Source organism: Conger conger, chromosome 10 (assembly GCF_963514075.1).
Source record: "Conger conger chromosome 10, fConCon1.1, whole genome shotgun sequence".
In the NCBI taxonomy this organism is placed as follows: domain Eukaryota; kingdom Metazoa; phylum Chordata; class Actinopteri; order Anguilliformes; family Congridae; genus Conger; species Conger conger.
The window spans coordinates 47,634,272-47,661,502 of record NC_083769.1 but is presented as its reverse complement, the minus strand read 5'-3'; the positions used below and the strand labels follow the sequence as shown (position 1 = coordinate 47,661,502).

The following is a 27,231-nucleotide window of genomic DNA, read 5'->3' as shown; positions in this document are numbered from 1 at the left end:
TCTGAGCATCTTTGCTACTGGTCTTTTTAAAACCTGAGAGTTTGTGAGAACACTAAACAGAACTGGGCACAGTTCGCCTACCTCTCAAAAACCAGAATGTTATTCTCAGGAATGTCCTACACTGAAATCTGAAGTGGCTGATCAGTCTCAGCAACAGCATCCAGGCACGAGTCGTGGCGTCTGAGGGCACGCATGCGAGCAAATCGCATTATCTGAGCCGTCCGCCACTCACGAACACAGCACAGACTGAGCACATTGGGTTATAGAGGACGCAGGATGTATTTAGCATGACGGTTAACACGGGGTGAATGAGCAGTCCAGCTGACAAACACCCTACTGGCAGCATCGACTCAACTGCTGCCATGGGCTTGGCCACTGGAGTGCACTGTCCCTTTGAAATGGATTTAAAATAGATCAATCAAAAGAGATATAGAGGAAACGTCCCTTACCTTCGGAGAGGGTAGGGTCCAGTTCTCCTGAAGTGCAGGGAGACTCCCTGAAACATGAGCAAAAACAGCACTGTGTTATTCAGTGTATTCAGTTTAACAGCCCTGTGTCATTCAAATTTCAGGTGTAGCACTGCCAAATACGAAAATGTAAGATCAAAGGAGGGGCATAGCATGCTTGGGTGCACGCACACACACACACACACACACACACACACACGCACATATGCTCAGACATACACACACAGACACAGACACACTCTGAACATCTCTGAACACACAATGTGTCAAACCTCTAAGTGGATAGGCTACAGCAGCAGAAGACTTAATAAGTTGAAAAAATATGTCTAATAAATACATAATGAAGTACTCACTGAGTGTATAACCCATACATTTCAGAATGTCTTTTTAAAAACAAGAAAAAACCTTGTAAATAATGCATGTATTTTGCACACATTCATACAAAGGCACTTGAAAAAATTATTCTGTCTTCTAAATATGGTAGAAGGAAAGTGTTTTTGTCACTTTCAGTTCTTGAAAGAGCTTTCAGGCTATTTTTGCTCAATGTGAATAAACGCGTTTGCTCTATATGAGAAAATGGAACCCTTCTTTGTGTAGAACAGAATGCATCACCAGGACTGCTTCTGAACAGAACAGCCTTGCTACAGACGCCATAAAAGCCTCCCACAGTCTGGCTGTCATACGCAGTCTGAATAAATCGTTAGATTCTGAAAAGGAAATGCCTCACAATAGCACGCTTACATTAAGAGCCATATCTGATACTCCTTCTCTCCTACCCTGACACTCCCTCCTCCTCCACCTCCTACTCCTAGTTTTGAGAAAAATACCAAACAGAAACTAAAAAAAGAACAAACCATCTCCTTCATCCCCCAGTGAACTGGCACCAAGCGATTAAATATTGGTAACACTGTGCTGCGAGTTATGTCCCATTTTATAAAGCCTTTATTTTTTCATTTGTAGCAATGTGTTTGAATACTTACGAAGAGTGCTATACCCCTTATGTTATGCTTAAATTGCATAGTTTTTATATAGACACAACCTATCCCCCATCTAAAGTAAAGCATCACTCATGGCTCCTTCAACCTGCCACCTAATCATCCCCCGATTCAGTTGGCAATAACAATCTTCTTGTTCTCTCCCTCTCTACCTCAACTGGTGTGGTGAGCATTCTGGCACAAAATGGCTGCCATTACATCACCCTGGTGGGAGCTATAGTTTGTAGTTTGAGGAGAGATTCCCCCTCATCACTGTAAAGTGCTTTGGGTGTCTGGAAAAGCGCTGTATGAATGCCATGATCAAGCTACATTATCTATCACCAAAATATCAATGCTACAGAATGCAGTAATCAGGCATATAGTATGTCTCAGTGGCACTAGTCTTGAGAATCTGTGACATACTCTTCATAACTGTTCTTTTACCTTTATGACATATGAGTAGATTGACTGCTTCTGTTAAATCCTCAAATAAATAATCTGTATGAATTACAGGTAATAAGATGCAATCCTTCCAATCCTTCTCGCTTCCTGTGTTTCTTAAATGATAGTTATGCAAATGAAAGTCTGCTTCATATGTCAGTTATGTCGCGGGATACACCCCTGATATAGAAAATTAAAAATATTAAACCGAAGACATGATAAAACCAGATGTGCGGAAATACAGACAGCCTTGCACAGCTTCCAACAATTCTTCCCTTTTTCAAAACAAAAGAAGGAGCAGTTAAAAAGGACAAACAATGAATTCCCAAACAAACTTAGCGAACACTTGTTCTCACTATATCTGAGGAGAACCGACTAACCAGTGCACACCACTCCCACTTCCCATTTCCACTGTCAGAAAACAGAAACAGATAATGAAAGTGAAATGTACAACAGACCGTCCAGTTTATATTTCAACTGAAATTGAGACCGCAAGGGGACTTTATGAGAAAAACCCAGACTCAGATGTATAATTCTGGCACAAACAACTCCTAAATATTTAATGAAACATTTCTAAACCAACATGAATATTTCCCTGTGAATATTTCAGATATTCTACTTTCAGAAGCACAGTAAAGTGGAGAAATTTAGATGTAATATATTTACTTTGGGGACCTTTGAATTTTTACAAAAATACTCTCTGATGGTGATGGAATAAGCCCAAAACAGCATTTGAAAAACATAAAACCCAAGACATTGTCATAATCCCAATCCACGAAGGACTGTAATGTGACAAAGAACATTGTCAGGCTGGTTAAAGAGAACAGTTCATGTCTTTTCTGTTTAAAACTCAGGCACAACAAGGGACACAACACGTAGATACTCTACTCTCAGTCTATTTTGGCCCTGAGAATGGAGGACTAGGCCCAGGAACATGACCAAAAGCACTGCTCCCTCAGTTCCAGCCCAAGCCATGCGAGCAGCAGTCTGGGCCTGTATTCTCTCCAATTTCATTTCATGAAAAGTGTGTTTTCGCAGAGTGGCGACATTTAACGCTGACGTCGAGTCTTTGGTGCGGTCTGCTGTCGGACTATGAGAAATACGAGAAAAGAAAAATGTAAGTGTACTACCTCGACATACGTACAGAACTACCCCCCCCCGTGCTGTACCTCTAATGAAAGTTTGAACTTTTCACACAGTTTCCCTCCTGATGCTGGACCCTCGCTGACAGGAAGTGACTCACCCCATTGGCGACTAAGGAATGTGATACTGAAGCAGCCTCAGCCTAGAAACCGCACTAGTTCAGCAGACCAACGCTGGGCATGGCACACACTGTACAGTACAGTAAGTGATAAAGGTTCTCTGGTGTAGAGATGTTCCTGCCATTGACTTTATTCATGAGATACAGATTTATTTACATACAGGGAAGTGTCTGCTATGCAAAGTGAGCACAGTGGTTGCTGCAGGGTGCACACACACACGCACACACACACACAAACACTGCAGGTGCACACACACACACACACACACACACACACACACACAGTGTTTGCTGCAGGGTGCCACACACACGCACACACACACTGCAGGTGCACACACACACACACACACACACACACACAGTGTTTGCTGCAGGTTTGCTGCAGACACTCCTGGGGGCCAGGCAACACCTCGTATGTCAGGCGTATGATTAAGCTGAACTCTTCAGGCTAATTCACGCATTTGTATGCACTATGCATGTGCGTGTATGTGTGTGTGTGTGTGTGCACATGTGCAAGGGAGGGAGGGCAAGAGAGAAAGAGAGAGAGAAAGAGAGAGAGAGAGAGAGAGAGAGAGAGAGAGAGAGAGATATCAATTTTTCCCCAGGTGAAACAGTTCAACAGTTCAACAGCAGGTTGTTTACCTGCGTTTTTCCTGAGAGCATCTCCAGCATAGCGCTGATATAGCAGAACATTAATGATTCTCTCCTGCCTGTCTCCCCCTGTGGCATGGGGAGCATTGACCTCTCTCTCTCTCATACCTTCCCTGACCTTCAGACACCATCACAGACCTTGAGAGACCAGTGCTACTGATGCACAGAGAAGAGGGGCCACCAGCTCTTCACAAATACATTTCACTGGGAGAGCCATATGAATGAATGAGACCTGGTGTTCTAGCTGTGTTTAATTAGAAAAAAAAATGTGCCCATAGTTAAGATAACACGGCACTAGTGGGGATAAAAAATATGTCAAAAAATATATCAAATTTACATGGGTAGGATAGGGCACATAGCCTCTGACTTCCTTGCATCACTACACCACAGGTTTTTTTATTGGTTAATAATATAATAATAATTTGTTATTTAGCTGACACTTTTATCTGAAGAGACTTGCAGTTGATTAGACTAACTACGAAACATTATTCAGGTTTTGTTCAGTAGAACAGGAGAACGCAGACAGAGGTTTGTGGAATGGCTGCTCTCTGTACGCCTCTCTCTTACGCAGTGTAACGGATCTAAATCTCTGAAGAGAAAGTGTCCGCATGTTCTTCATCACCTTGCATTTGATTCCACGGAGAAGGGAAAATATCCAGCAGGACACTCTATCAAGCAGTGATACAAATTAATAAAAGAAAATGGAAAACCTTTCAGCAGTTACGGGAATAATGTGCATGCGTCTTCACGAGGTTTTGTGAATAGTAAATTTGATTTGCCATTTGATTTGACGATGCTGATCTATGAATGGATTCCACTGAGGCTCCAATGGTATCTACTGGACTTTTACACGCATTTTTTTTCACTCACACAAAACTGAGAGAAGTCAACGAGCAGCTGTAACGTAGTTACTTTCACATCAATCACGACATACTGAGTGCACGACGCTGAGACAGGACAAGATTGGTGAACGGGTTAGAAAATATCACAGATATTCTTGTACCAGTGCTCAACATCATCTTTCCTTCTTTCACAGATAGATTTGACACTTATTTTGAACATGCAGTCGTTTATCTGTGATTGAGATGACAAATGTTCATGAAAAATAAACTCTTTTCTTTGGCATTTTACTATACTGGTTTTTACTCTTTCCAGTAACATGGGCGACGTTCCAATATTTATCCTGCCTTCCCCGTGTCTTCAAAAGATTTGCATATTTTAAAACCTATAAACGCCTTTATAAGAAAACATAACAGCAGAAATCTTCTCAGATGCTCGTATTGAAACTGTTCAGAATAATTTAGTGACAATTAAAATGTGAAATGTTGGAGTGAAATTCTGTATTTTAAGCCAAAACACCCACACCAATATTTAAATAATTGGCAAGTCATGTAACAAGTTAGGTCTTTTGATTAGAAAAAAAAGGCTCAGCCTGCTTAACTTTCTTGGATGTGAATGCAGTGAGAGAATGCTGAACAGAAGGGGAGAGAGAAAGAGAGCGAGAGAGAGAGAAAGAGAGAGAGCGTAAAAGAGTGAGAGAGAGAGAAAAAGAGAGAGTGAGTGAGGGTCACATTTATTGTTACACACACAGACGTATGTTTGTATTCTGTTCAGACGTATGTTTAACAAATGTTCATTGTACTTGTTTTATTAACATACTGCTTATACTGTATATTGTTTTTCTAATACTTTGGCATATACATATGTATTTATGGATGTCATGCCAATGAAGCTCATTTGAAGCTCTTAAAAGAAAGTGAGAAAGAGAGAGTGGGAGAGTGTGTGAGAGAGAGAAAGACAGAGACAGGGAGAGTGAGAGAGGCAGAGACAGGGAGAGTGTGTGAGAGAGAGGGAGAGAGAGAGACAGAGACAGGGAGAGAGAGAGAGAGAGAGGGAGAGAGAGAGACAGAGACAGGGAGAGAGAGAGAGAGAGAAAGAGAGAGGGAGAGAGAGAGAGATAGAGAGGGAGAGAGAGACTCTCTCACTGTGTGCAGATCTTGCATGATGTCACAGTGTGCCCTCTATGGTGAGGTCTCTGACTCCGCCCTTTCCATCTGCACAGTAACTCAGGCCCGCAGTGGAAAACCACACTCAGCACAAATGATGGGGGCAGAGCAGGAATCCTCAGGACAACAGAGGGTCCCTTCACACACACACACACACACACACACACATACGCACACACACACACACACACACACACGCACAGATGCATGCACACATGTACAGACACATGCACAAATACACCCACCCACCCACACAGGCGCACAGACACACACATACGCACATGCCCACACACAGACACACACGCACTTGCACACCCACCCACCCACCCACACACACACACACACACACACACACACACACACACATACATACATACACACCCACATACAAACCCACAGAGGCATACACACATACCCACACACACACACACACACACACACACACACATACACACCCACCGACACAGGTACACACAGACACACACAGACACACACACACACACACACACCCATACAGGTACACACAGACACACACCGCCACACACACAGTACCAGTGCCCTACAGCGCAGGAAATCCCACAGGAAAGCACATTTTTCCCATTACCCATCATGCCTGAGAAGCATGGCCCCCAGCCCAGTGGAGATATGCGAGGCTGAAGCAGTGCAGCTCAAACACACAACGACACACAGCATCTGACAGCAGTGCAGCTCAAACACACAACGACACACAACATCTGACAGTGCTAACAGCTCCGATACTGAGGAGCCGGCATCGTTCCCAAAGCGCTCAAAAACAATGGGAATTCATGATCAAAGTTCACCGTAATTCATACAGAGACTGAATAACTAGAGTGAATAATATTGAGCAATGAGAGGCTTTCATATTAATGCTGTTTGGAAGTCATTTGAATGGACAGTAGAGTTCTTTTTAATTTTTTTAAATGATTTGCTCCTTAAATGCTAAATCATCAGAAGCCTAGAACATAGAATGGATGAAAGCAAAATGCGCCTTGATTATACCAAGTGGGTTTTTCATTTCGACACAATGAGTAATGGAGAGGAATTTAGTTCTAAGAGATTGCTAATTATAATTTGCACAACGGAACAGAAAACAGCCCGTCAGAACTGGATCACACAATAATCGTGTCCGGGAGAACATTGTGCCATGTCCTTCAGGTCCTGCTTCTATCACTGGGTTATCTTGCCAGTTCAAATTAACACTGATTCTACCACACAAACCTACATTTAATCATAACCAGCCAAGGGAGGAAGATGCATCTCAGCTGGGCACAAGAGTCCACTAAACATGGACCAGTGAAGCCCACTTGTTCACCTGACGGGATTATAGGCATGTGGATGCCTTAATATGCAATGGAAAACATGAATCATTAATGGAACCATTCCATTGATGAAACCATAAGCCATGGCTGAGATGGGCTTATTGGCGTACTGAGGTGCACGACCATCAAACCCTTCCCACAATGCACTACTGTGAGAGGAGAGGAGAAGGCAGTTGGCTCATCAGATCTTACAGCAGATCTTTCTTTAAAAAAAGGGCTAATTATGTTCAACAAAGCCCCCTCGCTGCCTCTTCTTATTTCTCCAGAATAAAGCCGTTCGCCTGACTGCACGCATCACTCCTGGCAGGTGGTAATCTCAGCGTTTTAAAGGCTTAATGCTTTCCAATGACAGCAAAAACAGCGCCACAGAGCTCCTTTATGTCAGTCATACGGTGATATTTATGGACGTAAGAATGAAAGTGGCTCACCCCTCCATAGTCTCAGTGACAGCTACATCTGTGGAAAAAGGAGACGTATTATATCAGATTCTCTGCCATCACAAAAGCCTGATGGTGCGGGAGAGGCAATATAAATCAATTTTAACAAAAAACACTGAATAATTTACACTGTTATTTCATTGTTGCCGGAATGAAGAAGAATCGTGTTAAGTGGTAAGTACGCTGACAAGTCTGATATATGTCATTCAGTTTTTACATTTTTCCCCAATTGGACTTAGCTAAAGTTCTTGCAGTTCAATCTGTTCATATCTTAAAACCATTGTTCAACTTTATATTAGTGCAGCATTCACCAGATGTTTAATACATGTACCTTAATGTTTTATACATTTAATAAATACAGCATTTCAATAATTTAATAAATTCGACATTTAGCAAATGTAGGAAATATTTGTGTGAAACATTAAATGAATGTGTGAAACTGAGCTCATTTAGGGTTATAGGGTCATGTTACTATGCTGTAGAATGAGAGAGAAGCATTTTTCCAAATCACTAATATCTTCCAACAATGTCCTGAACTCCTTTATTTCCACCTGCGCTGGGTGTAATGTCCATCTCGAGAAACCTTGAGAAAACACTGTATATATTTAATGTTTTTCTGCTTATCAAGTTTCCCCATGGCTTATGGCTTCATGCTAATATCTCTATAAAGACCGTATTACTACTTTACTGTAAAAAAGGTGCTATTTAAATAGAGATTATTTTTATTATTAGATCTTCTCCATAACAATATTGTCCTTCTTGGAAAGTAAGTGTTTTATGATAACACATATATGCTGATGATTAAATAATCAAGCAATATTTTCAATGTATTTTAAGAAGTATACCTCATTTGTCTCATATTCATTCTATACTGCACATTGAATTAGACTTTATGGCATGTATCACAAGCACACAGAATTGCATTGGGTGAGGCAAACAGCCAATAGTTAAACAGAGTGAGGCTTTAGGGGGCAGGTGTTTGGTTCTCACGCACTGGTGTGTGTTCTGGCACTGCGGACACACACAGCGGTGAGCTTGAGAGAGAGGTCACAGTAATTCCCTCTGGCTTTTACTCTGAACTAAACTGTGAGTGAGGTCGCAGTGATTCGTGCTCACAGTGCAGTCCATAAGTATTTGGACAGTTGGCACAATCTGTGCGCTTTTGGCTCTGTACTGCAGCACGTTGGATTTGAAATGAAACGGTGAATATGAGGTTAACGTGCAGACGGTCACCTTTAATCAAGAGGGTGTTTACATTTATATCGGGTGTTACATTTATATTTGTGTGTTGCAAATTACATTTATAAAAGGGTTCACATCCCTTTTTAAGCATAGTCCCCCCCATTTTAGCAGATGAAAAGTAATTGGACAGTTGGCCTCTCAGCTGTTTCTGATTAGACAGGTGCATTCACTCGCTTCCTTAGTGCAGGTATAAGAAAGCTTTCATTATCTAGTCTTCATTCTAGGCCTTTGGTTGCCTTTAGAGACTGTTATGGGCCTTTGTCAAACAGAGCTGTGCCAATGAAAGTCAAGGAAGCCATAATGAGGAATGAAAAATAAATAGAAACGGTCAGAGGCCGCAGACTGTTCCGTACCTGTGTCATTGAGACGGAGAGCTGTGTCAGCACTGGAGCCCTCCTGGCCAGCAGGGGGCGTGCCGCTGTGTCTCTGCAGTGTGCTCGCTGAGGGCTGCTTCAGCGCTGAGCTCTGGCTCCCTTTAGCCCCAGGGATCTCCGCGGGTACCACAGCAGCCCTGGGGATCTCCGCGGGTTCCCCGGCAGAGCCGACACCGTGGTCCTTCAGAGCCGAGCCGTTCGGGATTCTCTCCGCCTCCTCTTCGCTGTCCTCAAACTCAAACTTCTCCCCCTGCTCTTCATCGTCGTCATCCTCCTCCTGCTGCGGCAGAGCTTGGGACGTGCAGGTGGACATGAGATCTGAAACAGCAGCGGGAGGAAAATGAGTGTCAATCTGCTGCAGATCCAAGAGCTTGAGGATGTTTCTGATCTGGCTGGGAGCCATGACATGACACACACACACACACACACACACACACACACACACAGAGGCTTGAGTTGGGTTTTCAAAACAAGTCCTCACAAAGTCAAATTACAGAGAACGTAATTTTATTACACGTTATTCCTGTTCCACCACACTCTCAGAAATAAAGGCATGAAAAAAAGGTGTCTAAAAAGGTATAAATGCTTGTCACTGGGGCGGTAGTATCCTACAGGTACATTAAATTATACCACGAGCCATTACATTACAGCATTGGCATTGGAATTTGGCAGACGCTCTTATTCAGAGCAACATTCAGTTGATTAGACTAAGCAGGAGACAAACCTCCCCTGGAGCAATGCAGGGTTAAGGGCCTTGCTCAAGGGCCGAACGGATCTTACTGTGGCTACACCGGGGATCGAACCACCGACCTTGCGGGTCCCAGTCATTTACCTTAACCACTACGCTACAGGCCGCCCTATATAGCCAGCAATATATAATCACGTTGTACCTTTTATGCTTGAAAAACGTACTCGTTTGTACACAGAGCAAAATGTCTGTACTCTCAGGGTACATTTGGGAAAACTGAATCCTTGAAGAAGAAAAATATACCTCCACTGTCAGTTCATTTGTGAGAGCACGGGATCTGTGAAGTCACCCACAGCAGCGGTGGCTGGGGACCTAGACCCAGGGGGGTGAACGAGACTGTGGCCCTAACCCAGGATTGTGATTGCGTCTCGTTAAAAATCATCCATCCATCCATCCATTGTCTTAACCCACTTATCCTGAACAGGGTCGCAGGGGGGCTGGAGCCTATCCCAGCATACATTGGGCGAAAGGCAGGAATACACCCTGGACAGGTCGCCAGTCCATCGCAGGGCACACACACCATTCACTCACACACTCATACCTACGGGCAATTTAGACTCTCCAATCAGCCTAACCTGCATGTCTTTGGACTGTGGGAGGAAACCGGAGTACCCGGAGGACACCCACGCAGACACAGGGAGAACATGCAAACTCCGCACAGAGAGGCCCCGGCCGACGGGGATTCGAACCCAGGACCTCCTTGCTGTGAGGCGGCAGTGCTACCCACTGCACTCCATTATTAACTGCATCTGTAATGTTGTCATATGTCTGTGCTGCTTAATAAATAGCTGTGTTTGCTCATGAAAAATGTACAGTATATAACTCTTATTTGTTTAAACTGTAAATAATGTAAGGTGGAGTGTGCAGGATGAAGACAAAATATTTGATGAGCTGTTAATTGGATATCCTTGCACAAAAGTCAAGCTTTTAAATTGTGTAAAATAACCAAAAGTAGTTAAATACAGTGCAGGATAAGTTTTTTTTCCCTGCTTTTTTCTGTCTCACTGGCTTGTGTGGGTTCATACCCTAATTAGAATTCAGTAAGTGGAGTCTGTGATGTATTTGTGAGCACTACTTTTTTCTCTTGCAGTTGTTTAAGGATGTTAAGCTCCAGCACTTAAACAATTGTGCCATTTCATATGGAGTCAATGAACTCATTCATGTAGTGAAATTCAATTAATTACCGGATTACTGCAATACATCTTTTAACTGGACTGGATTTATAGTAAGATGCAGGCAACAAGGTTTGGCTAATGTAATTTGTAAAAGTGTTTCCATTGTGTTTTCTATTTGTGGCTACATGCTCAAAGACTATCTAACACTTTTAGTCTTTATGTTCTGTTGACTTGTTAGCACTGCTGAAACTGTTGAAACATGTTAGCCTGCGTCAAACATACCCAGGACATTATTGGGACTAGAAATACAGAAATAAAGATTAATGTAGACAAAGAACATAAGGGGAGAGAGGGAGGTAGATGGCCTGCTCCAATAACGTGGATGTGGAAATCATCCACACCATGTCTGTTTCCAATCACAGTATTTACACTTTCATTTCATTCCAGATTGATCTGGAATGTGTTTGTTGCTTCATTTCGTCTGGATATTTTTCAGTCCTTCAACCCTATTATTAAAATGTTACAATTTTCGTCCATTTCACCCTTTGCCGTTTGTAAAACAAATGTTGCTTATTTTCTGGGTTTGAAATATTCTTTATCACTATAACACTCAGAGACCAGCATAGCCGTCACAGAGCTCAAAGCAAATCGGCCTTCCTGCTACACTGGTGAAAGGTCCAGACTCCAAACAGAGATGAAATTAGGAGGCACCGAGTTCAGGCCTAGCGAGGCTGTTTCCCTGCTCCGTAGGAAACGCGTGACCAGCGTTACAGATCCTGCGTTTCAGCAGCCTTTTACCGCTCCTCGATATTTCAGCGGAAACAAAATGTCCGACAGCCGCGGCGTACTAGAAGGCAGTTTGATTATACGCGATGCATACAGATGAGAAGGTGACCAAAAACCACCCGGGTTGGCAGCGTTCGCTGGCACGTCCAGGGGAACTGGGACCATTCTCCTGTGGATATGCATTTGCTTTGCCTTTTTTTTGGGGGGGGGGGGGAGTTCTCAAAGTTTTGAATTAAATACTTGTATTGAAAGACCTCAGTGTTTATTCTGAAGCCCTTTGTTGTTAGAAACAAAAAAGTGCCACATGAGGTTTTAGGAAACACAAGTGCATTCTGGGACACTGGCTCAAAACTGGGTCACTTTTTGGGCACAGTTTGTATTAGGCTTGCTCAATCCCATGCTTGTAATTTAGGAGAATGGAAAATAACAGTTTAAATAGGATATGGGTTTAAATAGGGCCTTTCTCCTTCAAATAAACATAATTTTGGCAAGATGGGAAATTTCATAATCTTTTTCCTTTTTCTATTAACATCTCACATGCAAAACACTACACACTCACTACTACTCAACAGAAGCTCCACAGAAACACAGAAAATATGTTTTATGATAAACCTTTTTTTATTATAAAAATCTGAGAACAATGGCTGCAGATCTATAAATATTGTTGTGTCTGTTTGTTTTCATGTCCACAACCTATACTTTGAGGGCTTTGTGGAGTATGCTGACGACACTATCCACTTCTCATTGCAGCATTCCTTATGCTATCCCAGAATGCAGCGGTGTGATCAGTAGTCAGCACACACACACACACACACACACACACACTGCCTCATTCTCATGGGCGTGAGCTATTTACAGTTATTGTTGCCCGCCTCCGGGCTATATAATTAAAATGAAAATGTGTTTGTGTCAGGTTTCTCAAACCACATTCTAGATGTCTGGTTGTACAACCGACAACTAAGCCTTCAAAAGAGCGGGATCTGCTGCTTCGAGCGGAGATATGATCGGACGAAATTGAGAAAATTCTGCACTGCGCAACAAAAGTGAAACGCATAATACAAAAACCTCAGAGAAAGCCAGGCACAGGCAAATGGTGGAAGAGCTTGGCACAATAGCTGGCCTTGCTGAACACATATGGCTGACAATGTGCAGAACAAAAGAGAAACTGTCCGTGAGCGAGCGGGTGTGCTCACAGGAACACCCTACAGGCTGGACTCTGTGTCCTGCCCTGCCAGAGAAGTACAGTAACAAAGCGGCCTCTTCCCCCTCGCATTAATCACACAATTACGCGAGTGTCACGAAGAACGGGATGATAGATGCTCTCAGACCGCCGAAAGGACTCGCCTCCCATGAGAAAAATGAAATTAAAAAAGTTTAAATGGATGATAGCGTTGGTGTTTGATGAAGTGGAAAATAGCTGTTTTTCTGAAAACAGGTGAGGATGAAGAAAATACTCCACTTCCCTTACAGTGATCTACCGCAGTGTTCTCTTACAGTGATTTACCGCAGTGTTCTCTTACAGTGATCTACCGCAGTGTTATCTTACAGTGATCTACCGCAGTGTTCTCTTACAGTGATCTACTGTAGTGTTCCCTTACAGTGATCTACCGCAGTGTTCTCTTACAGTGATCTACTGTAGTGTTCTCTTACAGTGGCTTTTTTTGCAGAGATCTACTGCAGTATTCTATTGCAGTGTTCTGTTGTAGTGTTCTCTTACAGTGTTTTTGCTGTGCCCTACTGCAGTGTTCTCTTACAGAGGCTTTTTTTGGAGAGTTCTACTGCAGTATTCTATTGCAGTGTTCTGTTGTAGTGTTCTCTTACAGTGTTATGCTGCAGTGTCCTACTGGAGTGTTCTGTTTCAGTATTCTATTGCAGTGTTGTACAGCAGTGTTGTACAGCAGTGTTCCGTTACTGCAGTGCAGTGCAGGAGACACGATGTCTGTGGATCATGAGGGTGGATATCAGTTTAAACGTGGTGGGGGATTAGCTTTCCGCCCCTCTGCCACCGTCACTGGGGAACATATGCACAGCTGAGGAGGGATTAGAGCTATAAGCAAGCATATGGCAGGCCAAAGGCCTTCCGCTTTAATATGGCTAGACAAGAAAGGGCCAGGTCTCCTCAGGTGGGTCTCATACATCAACAGCCTCACCTGGGTGACAGGTGTAAATCTCTGAGTAAGAGAGAGCAGTAAGGCGGGTTTACCGCCAGTTTAACGGTCTCCACCCCTCCCTGTCGGGTTATGCAACCCTGTCTGGCTCAGCTCATGTGACTGCAGAGCAGTGCCTCCCCATCGCATTATGAACGGCTTCTGTGGTTTTTCTGTTTAGAAACACTATTCAGGAAATGAATCTAGTACATGATAATAAGATACTATCTCTGAATACACTCAGTGAGCACTTTTTGAGGTTTTTTTTAAGACTTAATTTTTAGACTTATTGGTCAGCGTATTCAAACCACCTTGTCTGGCACCAACAATTATTTAAAGTCACTTAGTCACTTAGATCACATTCCTTCCCCTTCTGACAGTTCAACCATGGTCTGAAAAACAGTTGAACCTCTTGACCATGTCTGCATGCTTTTATGCATTTAGTTGCTGCCACATGATTGGCTGATTAAATATTTTCGATCTAATAATGTGCTCAGTGAGTGTATTTGCAGAATGTTATCACTGCGTGCTGGTGTTGGGGCCAGCACTAGGAGCAGTGTTCAGAGGGCAGGTGCGGGTTAAGAGCGTGTGACATATGGTGAAGTTGCCAGATCCTTCCTGATACGGGATATGGTTGAGCCGGTGAGAAAATACACCTCGCTCCAAACCCCCTCCTCTGCTGTCTCTTCTTCCCAAGCCTCTGGGCTGGGGGGAGGGTTAAACGGCTGTGCTATGCTGAGGACACGGGAGTGTGTGCTTTATAACTTCCTCCTTGGGTGTGCAAACACCTTCAGGAAGTCAGCCGCAGGTTTAGCCGCGATAGCGCAGGATAACGGCGAGATACGTTGTTCACTGCAGATGTGTGGCAGGGAGCCTCACACAGTGAGGTAGGTGGATGGTTATTGTCGTATGCTGCATCATCACTATGGTCACATGCCGTAGACAGCAGCGCTGTTTTTTATGGTCATGCTCACGTGCTTTAAAGCAGCAGTCATCAACCCTGTTGCTGGCGATCTACCATCCTACAGGTTTTCACTTCCTTGAGGGTTGGGGCAGCCTGTAGCCTAGTGGCTAAGGTACATGACTGGGACCTGGAAGGTTGGTGGTTCAAGCTCCTATGTAGCCATGATAAGAGCCACACAGCTGTTGGGCCTTTAACCCCACATTGCTCCAGGGCAGAATGTCCCCTGCTTAGTCTAATCACCTGTAAGCCAGCTAAATAACAAGTCAAATTATTATTATTATCATTATTATTATTGTAATTTCAACTGTAATTTGACACACCTGATAATACGAATGAGCAGCTCAACAAGATTTCTAGCTGCTGAATGAGCTGTGCTTTGTTAGGGTTGGAGCGAAAACCTACAGGAAGGTAGAGCTCCAGGAACAGGGTTGGGCAGCCCAGCTCTAGCTGTTGAATGAGGTGTGCTTTGTTTAGGGTTGGAGTGAAAACCCACAGGACAGTAGATCTCCAGGTTGGCTACCGGTGCCTTAGAGAGACGGCACTGCCCCAAACCAGCGCCCTGTGATTCACTAGGTACCGACATACAAAATAAATCTTTATTCATTAATGTGGAAGGCGGCATGTGTCCCCTACTTGTGACAATGTTAGTGTAACAAATGTGAAAAAGTAGTCTTATTGTAACAATCATGGGAAGATACATGTTACAGTAACACTTGTGTGAGCGCACAGTTGCAGTGGCAAGGAGGTCTACTGTAACAATGGCAAAGAAATGAAGTGTTATTGTAAAGGTTGTAAGTAAAATAAATGTTGCTGTAGCAACCGTAAGAAAGGCTGGAGGAGACGCATTGTGTGTACAGCGCGGTGGAGCACCGCGGTCTGGAAATTCAGCTTTATTTTTTTAATGTTTTCTAAATTTAGAAATGACTGAAATTCCATCTCCCACAAAAGAGAGCTGTTCTCCAGAAAACAACTTTGCCGTCTCATCCCCCCCTACTTCAAAAAGGTGGCGAACGAAACGGCAGAAAAGTTTTCGAGAGTACGGAATATCCGTGCACAACGGTGCCGCGATCGTTTATCTCTGTAATCGGAGGGAGGGGTCCGACAACATGCACACAGCAGCCAACCTCCATCTCCCGCTCCGCAAAACAGCATCTGCTTCTCATTCCGATTACGGCCGGGCTATTTCCTACGATGACAGAGCTGCTGGAGGAGACGGTGCGGCTCGCACCCCCCCGGGGACATGACGACATGCAGGGAGGGACGGTTCGGAAAGGGGCCGGGGGGTAACTCCGACACAAGCCGCGTGGAACTCATCTCAGATGTAAAATGTGGAGGATGGGGGGTGAGGGCTGGGGGCGGTGAATGCTGTGTTTCAGCCTGGGTGGGGTGGGGGGGGTGTTGTGCAATCCTAATTCTTGACAAAATCTGGCCTCAAGAGTCGCAGTGAGGGCGCCGTTCAGATTTGTAAACCCCGCGTTTTGGAAAAAACATGCAAGTCTCTGACTAATGGAATAGTGAGGTCACTAATAAACAAGCGGGCTCCTTCCACCACGTCTCCGGGGGTTTGGAGAGGGAGAGACTCACCGGGCGTGGGCGGGGCGGTGGGGTGCGGGGATGCCATCGGGTCGGTCTGCAGTCACATCAGCCTCTCTGGAAAAGAGCGGGGCGCAGTTTTACCGCAGGGGAGGACATTCGTTCACGGCGGGCGGCGACACGCGGAAACCGCTGACGTGTCCTGAGGGGAGGCTCCCACGCAGCCTCGGAATTCTGCTCACAGTATTCCGAACAAGTCAAACAACAATCAGGGAAATTCCGCGGGTCACACACAACATTCCATTAGTTTAGCCAAACGACTCACGGTTAGACAGAGCAGGGGACGATCCCCCCCCCCCCCCCCCCGGAGCAATGTGGGGTTAAGGGCCCGACACACGACAGCTGCATTGACCTTTGTATGTATGCTAGTTTGGGTTGATGTATTCTTCAAGGGTTCCGATTGTATCTGTATGGTCACGCTAGGACTCGGAACCGTACTGTCCTCTCGGGTCCTCTTCACACTTCACAGTTCCAGTGTTTGATCTGCACTTCATTGTACGTCGCTCTGGATAAGAGCGTCTGCTAAATGTCTTGTCATGTAATGTAATGTAATCTTACTGTGGCCACACTGGGGCTTGAACCACCAACCTTCCAGGTCCCAGTTATGTACCTTAGCCACTAGGCTATAGGCTGCCCCAGTCATGTACCTTAGCCATTAGGCTATAGGCTGGCAGCAATATGGAATGATAGGACAGGTGTAACGCCACGATGCAGGGAAAGCTCTGTATGGTGTGAAACCACCAAGCATTACATTACATGTTATTTAGCTGACACTTTTATCCAAAGCGATTTGCCCCCTGGAGCAATAAGGGGTTAATAGCCTTGCTCAAGGGCCCAGCAGCTGTGCGGGTCTTACAGTGGGGACCTTCCAGGTTCCAGTCATGTATCTTAACCACTACACTACAGCCAAGCAGGACAGCCATGGAAAGGTTTTATTTTACATTTTTACCTAACTATTGTGGCTACCCAGCGCAGAAGCAACCTCAGGAAAGGGAGGAGTCTTGGATAAATAAAATGTCCATTGGAGCAACTGGTGTCAGTTTCACGTATAATTCAAAACTCAGCTGTGCTTTACCTTACAAGCGTATTCCCTGGAAGAGCCAACAAAGCTTGACATTCTTGCCTAGTATTGTCATTTCAAATCTTCCTCGGGCCAGGTTCCAGCAATTTAAGCACACGGGCAAGATTTTATTTCATAGACGGTTTGTAGAATTCTGTCAGCTGTGCAACCCGTTTTAATGTTCATGAACATTTACTAAGGCTACACCATTCCGAGTTCAAATTTTCATTCCTGCACAGGTTCCTCCAGTGATTCAGTTTTTTGGAAAAATACATGAGTCACTAGGCTGTGAAAGGCGAGAAGTTGGTGAGCAGAAAATATCCCCGATGCAGGTGCTGAAATCAAGGAGCCAATCAAAATGAAGGTCGGCAAAGAAAGAGAGAAAGAAATAGACAGATGCACAGAAGATTATCAGTCTGAACAAACAATGAGGTAATCCTTGATTTAAATCCTTAAAAAAAACAAGAATGGCTCCAATTCATGTAGATTCACTGCCTCTCACTGTCTGTTAATATGGAACAGGCCAGCCCCCCGCCCCCACATACCACTCACTCCAACTGACCGCTCGCTGTTAACAATGACAGTTCTGTCAGAATAACCTTGGTCCAGACCCAGAAAAACATTGTCAGTAGTTTTTTTTTTTTTTTTTGCATGGTAAAGGCCAAGTTAGTTATTTAGTCACGCTCCAGTGCGATATTGCTATTTTCCTCACAGTGTTACTGGAGCCTTTTTTTATTTTATTTGGTAGTACAATGGATAATTATTCACGCAAATCAAAATGAACGCTCCTTCAGAGATCGCTCCAGCTCTATTGCGCTGAGGAGATTATCCCTTGAGGCATCTGCGATAACGGACGAAACGGCAACGTTATGTCACCTTTCCAGTCCGATCTTTTACAAACAGCTGCCGGTGAATGAGACTAAACTATGCCCTGCTCGACAGTCGCTGTGTGTTTTTGTAATTGTCGGATGTCTAGTTAGGGCGTTCCAGAGGGAAAACTAGTGAACGATTAGCGTCCTGTTTCTGTTGCTCGCGTTGTCATGTCTTTCGAATGACTCATTCGAAAAGTCACTGGGTTTGAGATTAAAAGCCGCTCTGCCTGCAACACTGCCAGACATTTGCCTGGAATATGGTGAACTAAAAATAAAAATGTATGGCTGAGCTAAGCAAAATTGTCACCAAAGCAAAGCGAAACAACGGTAAATAAACACATTTGCACTCAAAGTTACCGGTGGATTCTTAAGTACGAACTAGGTCAGACAAAAAGAGAAATCAGGATCATATGAGGTGAGACATCAGGTTGTGACATAAGGTTTAACCTCAACACTGGGGACTCTGATTCTATTGCCAGGCTTGGCCAACAATGAATAAAACACCAGAGCAATTGCAATGCAACAGAATAGTTTTCTACTCTGTAGTTTGTTTTTAGCATGAATGCAACACAGTGCATTAGTTCAAGGCAGCGAAGCGAGACTACGAATCCCACAATGCCCCAGGGGGGGTCTCGCCTAGGCCTCACCTGGCTGGGACCACTGAGGGGCCGAGGGGCTTCCTGTTTGCCTGGAAAGAGCAGCTTGGACGGGGCAGGGGCAGATGTCTGGGCCCGAGAGAGGCTGTGAAATTCCTCGCAGAAGCACAGCAGATCCGGACGTGCCAAACACACACGCCGGGGCGTTTCTGACCCTTTCGTTTCGGGAGCGAACGGTGAAAAGAGTTATGGTGGGGCTGGCTGAGGTGAACGAGTGTGGGGTAGTCCATTTTTTTAGGCACTTGCTGGGGCTTGTGCCTGGATATGATCGACTTCATGAATCCTTCGGGTGTTTTAGAGCACATTGAATGAGCTGTTAAGCATGGTTGTTGAACCTTCAGGTTTGACATATCATCACTTTCTCCTACACCTCAGCACAAATGAGGTAAAAGAGTGAGTTAAGTAATATCCACTTTCTCAGTGTGCAAGGTCCAACACATGACACGTGTGTGAGTGTGTGTCTGTGTGAGCCTTTATGTGTGTGTGTGTGTGTGAGAGTTTGTGTGAGTGTGCATTTATGTGTATGTGCGTGTATGAGTGTGCGTGTCAGTGTACATTTCTGTGTATGTGTGTGTGAGTGTGTGTCTGTGTGAGAGTTTATGTGTGTAAGTGTGTGTGAGTTTGTGTGAGAGTTTATGTGTGCAAGTGTGTGTGAGTTTGTGAGTGTGTGTCTGTGAGCCTTTATATGTGTGTGTGTCTGTGTGAGTGTGCGTTTATGTGTATGTGTGTGTGTGTGTATGTGTGAGTGTGTGTGTGTCTGTGTGAGCATTTATGTTTGTATGTGTGTGAGTTTGTCTGAGTGTGTCTGTGTTAGCATTTATGTGTGTGTGTGTGTGTGAGTTTGTGTGGGTTTGTGTGAGTGTGTGTCTGTGTGAGCTTTTATCTGTAGGTGTGTGTGAGTTTGTGTGAGTGTGTGTCTGTATGAGTATGCATTTATGTGTATGTGTGTGGGGCATGGCTCTAAATTCCAAATGGTTATAAACACCAGCTGGCTTATTGTGGACCCAGATTTATGATCAGGATCAAAGACCTGGTTTTACCTGGTTCGACGTAGCATCTGGTGGGACCAGCAGAGGACTGTTCAGGGATTCCTTTCCCAATCAAATCTAAATTATCAATAATACTAAAATTTGATTCATAAATCACATCATATAACTAAAATGGAGTCAGGTATAACAATGGTAGATTTATTGGCCCTATTGTGGAGATTCTTGGTCAGCCCGGACCAGTAGAGAGCGGAAGGCAGAGTGTTACTACTGTCTTTGTAACTCAGTTTATTTATTGGCTGATCTAGTCTCTCCGCATAGTGGTCAGTAACATTTAACCCCACTAACTTCCTTTCAGCAACACCAGAAGGACAGGCACGCAGACACTGTTGCCCTGGCTAAATTTCGTTATTGGGTTAACGCGGGGCTTACAGTAGTCATTTAGATCAGTAACAGCCACAGGCCTGTCTCCACAGACGGCTGGCCTGTAGTGTAGTGGTTAAGGTGAATGACTGGGACCCGCAAGGTCGGTGGTTCAAATCCCGGTGGCGCCTCAATAGGATCCGTACAGCCGTTGGGCCTTAACCCTGTATTGCTCCAGGGGAGGATTGTCTCCTGCTTAGTCTAATCAACTGTACGTCGCTCTGGATAAGAGCGTCTGCCAAATGTAATGGACAGGTGTCCCTGCACTGCTTTTGTGTGGAGAGGCTTCTGTGCTCATTAATGGCTAAGCAAGAACCCGGCAGCTACACGTTCACTTTCGACAGCGCACCAGGCACGCTCTCAGAGAAATAAAGTGACAGTGGAGGTACATTTTTGTTCTTCAGGGATTCAATTTGCCAAATGTACCCAGTACCCTGACAGCAATGTTCTCTTTGGATGCAAATGAGTACATTTTCCAAGCAAAAAAGGTACAAATGAATTATAAGTTGTTGGCTAGGGGCACAATGTTATGCACCTATAGTGTACCCAGCGACAAGCATCTGGACCTTTTTAGGCATTTTTCCTACATGTATAGAGAGTGTAACGCGCGATGTGCCATCTAAACAGGACTTTTGGAACAGGTCAAGAGTCCTCAGCAGAGATTAGGGGAACCTACAATGCCTTCTTCAGACAGAAGTCCTCTGGATTTTCCACAACCTCCTTATCAGATGGGGCATCTCTACACTTTGCTGGTTAGCAGTTAGCAGAGTGACTCTGTGACCCCCCCGTTCCTCTCTGCCAGGCCCCCCAGGGGTGGAAGCTCATGAATAATTCACTGGTAGTGGGGGAGAGGGGCCCAGAGAGTCTGAATGGACAATAGGAGGAGGCAGCTGCTGTACCGTACTGTACTGTACTGGGAGAACAGCACTGGGATTGTTACGAGAGAGAGATCATCAGCCCGGGGCGCCTGCCTCTCTGCTATTGGGGACCACTGGATCACCGGTTCCCATAAGACTGTAAGAGATCTTACCACTGGATCACCGGGTCCCATAAGACTGTAAGAGATCTTACCACTATATCACCGCGTCCCATAAGACTGTAGATCTTACCACTGTATAACAGGGTCCCATAAGACTGTAGATCTTACCACTGTGTAACAGGGTCCCATAAGACTGTAGATCTTACCACTGTATAACAGGGTCCCATAAGACTGTAGATCTTACCACTGTATAACAGGGTCCCATAAGACTGTAGAGTTTACCGCTGTATCACCGGGTCCCATAAGACTGTAAGAGATCTTACCACTATATCACCGGGTCCCATAAGACTGTAGATCTTACCACTATATCACCGGGTCCCATAAGACTGTAGATCTTACCACTATATCACCGGGTCCCATAAGACTGTAGATCTTACCACTATATCACCGGGTCCCATAAGACTGTAGATCTTACCACTGTGTAACAGGGTCCCATAAGACTGTAGATCTTACCACTGTGTAACAGGGTCCCATAAGACTGTAGATCTTACCACTGTGTAACAGGGTCCCATAAGACTGTAGATCTTACCACTGTATAACAGGGTCCCATAAGACTGTAGATCTTACCACTGTGTAACAGGGTCCCATAAGACTGTAGATCTTACCACTGTATAACAGGGTCCCATAAGACTGCAGATCTTACCACTGTGTAACAGGGTCCCATAAGACTGTAGATCTTACCACTATATCACCGGGTCCCATAAGACTGTAGATCTTACCACTGTGTAACAGGGTCCCATAAGACTGTAGATCTTACCACTGTGTAACAGGGTCCCATAAGACTGTAGATCTTACCACTGTATAACAGGGTCCCATAAGACTGTAGAGTTTACCGCTGTATCACTGGGTCCCATAAGACTGTAGATCTTACCACTGTGTAACAGGGTCCCATAAGACTGTAGATCTTACCACTGTGTAACAGGGTCCCATAAGACTGTAGATCTTACCACTGTGTAACAGGGTCCCATAAGACTGTAGATCTTACCACTGTGTAACAAGGTCCCATAAGACTGTAGATCTTACCACTGTGTAACAGGGTCCCATAAGACTGTAGATCTTACCACTGTGTAACAGGGTCCCATAAGACTGTAGATCTTACCACTGTGTAACAGGGTCCCATAAGACTGTAGATCTTACCACTGTGTAACAGGGTCCCATAAGACTGTAGATCTTACCACTGTGTAACAGGGTCCCATAAGACTATAGATCTTACCACTGTATAACAGGGTCCCATAAGACTGTATGAGATCTTACCACTGTATAACAGGGTCCCATAAGACTGCAGGAGATCTTACCACTGTATAACAGGGTCCCATAAGACTGTATGAGATCTTACCACTGTATAACAGGGTCCCATAAGACTGTAGAACTTACCACTGTAAAACAGGGTCCCATAAGACTGTATGAGATCTTACCACTGTATAACAGGGTCCCATAAGACTGCAGGAGATCTTACCACTGTATAACAGGGTCCCAAAAGACAGTATGAGATCTTACCACTGTATAACAGGGTCCCATAAGACTGTATGAGATCTTACCACTGTATAACAGGGTCCCATAAGACTGTAGAACTTACCACTGTATAACAGGGTCCCATAAGACTGTATGAGATCTTACCACTGTATAACAGGGTCCCATAAGACTGCAGGAGATCTTACCACTGTATAACAGGGTCCCAAAAGACTGTATGAGATCTTACCATATTTTAAATAAATGAACATACTTTTCAGAAGGTCGACATTTCTGTATTATAAATCTATTTTTTTGATTGGTCTCATGTAATATCCAAATATTTTGAGACACTGGATTTTTTATTTTCATGAGCTGTAAGCCGAAATCATCAAGAATAAAACAAAGAAAGGTTTGAAATACGTCATTTTATGCGTAATGAATCTAGGATATATGAAAGTTTCACTTTTTGAATTAAATTACAGAAAAAAACACCTGTACTTCCAAGTATTGCTGGTAAGCAAACAATTTGTGCTGGAACTCCAATAATTCTACACACAATAATTCTACACACTCCTTTTCCTCAGTGCAAACTAAGAATATTTAACACGACCCAGTTTTCACAGGCAAATCTATATTTGGCTTGACATGGACTTTTATGATATGAAATACCTGATATACTGGAAAGCAGGAATATTTGCATTTATGAAAAGATTTTCTGCACTGTGAGACCGACTGTTCAGCCCTTTCAGGGAGGGGTCTGGCGTTTAAGAGAAAGGTCTGAAGAAGTCCCTGCCAGCCTCCAGGCTCTGTCTGGACTGGAGGTTCATTGTGAGGTCCAAACAGAGTCCATATCCTGTCTCAGAGCCACTGAAAACCCTGATCCATGGCTAAAAAAACCAGAGGGGGGGGGGGGGCAGGGGAGGGGGCGGAGAGAGAGGCTCTGAGCGGAGACCGTTTGGAACGGCCGTAGCCATGGAGACGGCGAGTTTTCCCGCTCACAGGAATTACACAATCGGTGTCTTGGACACAACAGGCACAGTGGGACATCTGCACATCCACACACATTAACTCTGTGAGTATAAGCCCACTCTTTACACAACACCCTTTTCTCTCGCTCTCTCTCTTTCTTTCTTTCTCGCTCTCTCTCCCTCTCTGTGTTTCTCACACTCTCTCTTTCGCCCCCCCCCCCATCGTCACAACACAATCTTCCCTTTCTTCACACTGGCACACACAGCCCCCACACTTTCCCCTTACGATTTACAATCTTTGTTTTCCAGTTTATCCATTTAGCAAGTGCTCTTTAAACCAAAGCGGTTCACAGTAAGAGCATAGAAGAGGGAGAGGAAGAAAAAAATGAAACTGATGATTTAGTTTTAACAGGAAATGTGTAAGCAGGGATCGCATAGGTCCCAGGACAGGCCCGAAACCTGCCACACGCAGGTGCTCCACCCTCCGTTGTCCCCGTTCAACGCTCCACCCTCGCCTGGCCTGCAAGCCTGACGTACTCTCCTCTGTAGATCTAGTGCCCCAGCACATCGCAGAAGCTGTGATTAGTGCTTCCAGGCAAACAGTAAACGGTTTCACAGTGCGCCAGGAGCATTTGGGGGGGTTAGGCGTCGTGCTCAGGGAGACTTCGACACAGCCAGGGCCAGACGACTGCGCTTACCGCCTGAGCCGATGTCGCTCCATCGCCTCATAACACACAGAGGTCAGTCTGAGAGGAAGGCTAAAGGGGAAATAAGGGACAGCTTCTGTAAATAAACAGGAAGTGGAAGCTGGGTAGACGAAATGACCCTCAAACCTGTGGGCACTGTAGGGCACAAAAAGACCAAAGGGATATCCTACATTTTCACAGCTATTATGATAGCCCTTTTATTAACACACACAGAGCACTGTATCTCTCTCACACACACACACACACACACACACACACACACACACACACACACACACACACATGCAAACAAACGCCCGCGCACACACGCACACACACGCACACACACGCACACACAGGCACACACAGGCACACATGCATACAAATACATGCCCGCGCACACACGCACACACAGGCACACACAGGCACACATGCATACAAATACATGCACGCACACTCACACAGGCCCACACATACACATGCACACACACACACAGGCACACATGCATACAAATACACGCACACACACTAATACACACACATGCACACACAGGCACACATGCATACAAAGACACACACACATGCACTCATGCATACAAAGACACACACACACACACACAGGCAAACATGCATACAAATACACATGCACACACACACACGCACATACAGGCACACACACACACACGCACAGGCACAGGCAAACATGCATACAAATACAAATACACACACACACACATATACACACACACACAAGCACAAACAAAAACACACACAGACACACACACACACACACACACACACACCTTCACTCTTTCCATAGGTCATATATGCCTAAACGGCTTCTTTCTGTTTATCAACAACCAGGACTCAACCAGCCTTATGTCCTACCATGACAAATTAATCATTCACATGTGAAATATTTGTGTTTCTATCACAGTGAATACAGTTTTTTTTTTTTTTTTTTTACAGCTCTCAGGGTAAGTCAAACCGCATCTGAGCCTTTAAAGAGCTAGAGATCATGTGACAAGTGCCCTGAGACCTGTGTAAGGGCTTTCCAGAGGAAACACACGGGGAACTCCTGCGTCCAGGTGGGGGGGGGGGGGGGGGGCCATCTGCTTCAGGCACCCGTCTGGAACATGTGAGAGACGGAACGAACAGCACAGAGGAGAAGAAGCAAGTGACAGTGCAAGGGAGGCCATGTTCTCCTCTCTCTCCGGCCGTATCGGATATCACATCTGCAGGGCTGCCACGCAGAGGGCTAGTCTCACACTGTCCTCTTGGATTCGAGAAATGGCAGCTTTAAATCACAGACCGGTCTGGACTCGCGCCCCGAGTCTCTCTCCCTGAGCTGTGCTTCGGCCTCCGGGATAAGAACAAGCAGGGACAAATAACCTCGTCAGCACACAATGCTGAAAATAACATATGCTATTTTCTCAAGGTACTGGAACACATTGCTGTTACAATGTGCACGGTGCACACATTTATTTCTGTAATCTCATTAGCATCAGGGTGTTTACGGAGCCTTGAACTGGTCAGCTGAAGTCATTCTGTCCAGGCAAACTGCCCTGAACTGGTCCAGATTTGAGTGCACCCTTCAGTTTAGATTCGGCAGTGGAAAGAGGCAGCGGTGAGAGACACTCGTCGTCCGACAGAAGGCCCGTGTCAGCTCGGTGTAGCACAAGGATTTCTGGGTGTCTGTCTGCATTAGTCCCGGAGGTACAGACAACAGACACGAGGGCTAGTCCTTACGCCGGTCCTGTCACTACCTTGATGTGTACACCCAGCCTGTCAGCACCAGCGTAGCTCATCTGTGAGGCATTCTGTCAAACCACTGCTCTCCCATCTCCCCACCAGCGCCCCACCACAGTCTGAGCAGAGACGGAGCACACAAAATATCTACCCACCCCACCTCACCCCTCCCTATATCTCTCCCCGTGGGAGACATCCAGGCTTTTGTTGCGGCGGAGACAAAGCAGACAATGGCCACTCACCTCCTAGCTCCAGGGTAGGACGGCCAGCAGGGAACCGCAGCACCTCCTAAAGACTTTAATCCAAGGACTCCCCCATGCAGCCTGAGCCTTCAGAGGAACGGGCTCCAGAAACGAGCCCCCATCCCAACGCTGCACAGCCCCCCTGAGGTCCCACGCTCACGCACCCGACCCCCTTATCCTCCAGTCCTCGGCTGAGATGGGCTGGAAATATCCGTCCGTGTTTACTTTCCCACAGTAAGTTCCCCAATCCACACGCAGGCTAAGGCCAACACTCCCTGGATGAAGAAACTCTCTTTTTTTCCCCCCTCTCTCTCTCTCTCTCTCCCTCTCGCGCTCTCTCTCTTTCACACACACACACACACACACACAGCTCAACCCCTCCCAATCCCTCCCTCCCCCTGCTGCTATGCAACAACTAGGCCCCGCCCCTAAGCAGAGGCACAAAGGTTCTCAGCCCACATCAGCCAATGGCAGAGGCGTGGGCCCCGCTCATCCACCAATCACAGGGGCCCGGAATCCTGGGACTAACACATTCAAGGCAAGTGTGTGCAG

At 45.2% G+C, this 27,231-nt stretch overlaps 1 protein-coding gene across 9 annotated transcripts in view; it reads right to left on the bottom strand.

The window, feature by feature from the left end:
- The window catches only part of arhgef10lb (Rho guanine nucleotide exchange factor (GEF) 10-like b), a 131,079-nt gene extending 104,077 nt beyond the window's left edge, over window positions 1–27,002 (bottom strand). For all 9 annotated transcript variants that reach the window (XM_061257622.1, XM_061257626.1, XM_061257625.1 and 6 more), the window contains exons 1-5: window positions 26,680–27,002; window positions 16,538–16,603; window positions 9,173–9,511; window positions 7,569–7,596; window positions 450–496 (exon numbers count right to left, since the gene is read on the bottom strand). In XM_061257622.1, the coding sequence (XP_061113606.1) occupies window positions 450–496; window positions 7,569–7,596; window positions 9,173–9,511; window positions 16,538–16,574 (451 nt within the window). In that variant the 5' untranslated portion in view covers window positions 16,575–16,603; window positions 26,680–27,002. The remainder of the gene's footprint in view (window positions 1–449; window positions 497–7,568; window positions 7,597–9,172; window positions 9,512–16,537; window positions 16,604–26,679) is intronic.
- Window positions 27,003–27,231: the final 229 nt, after the last annotated feature.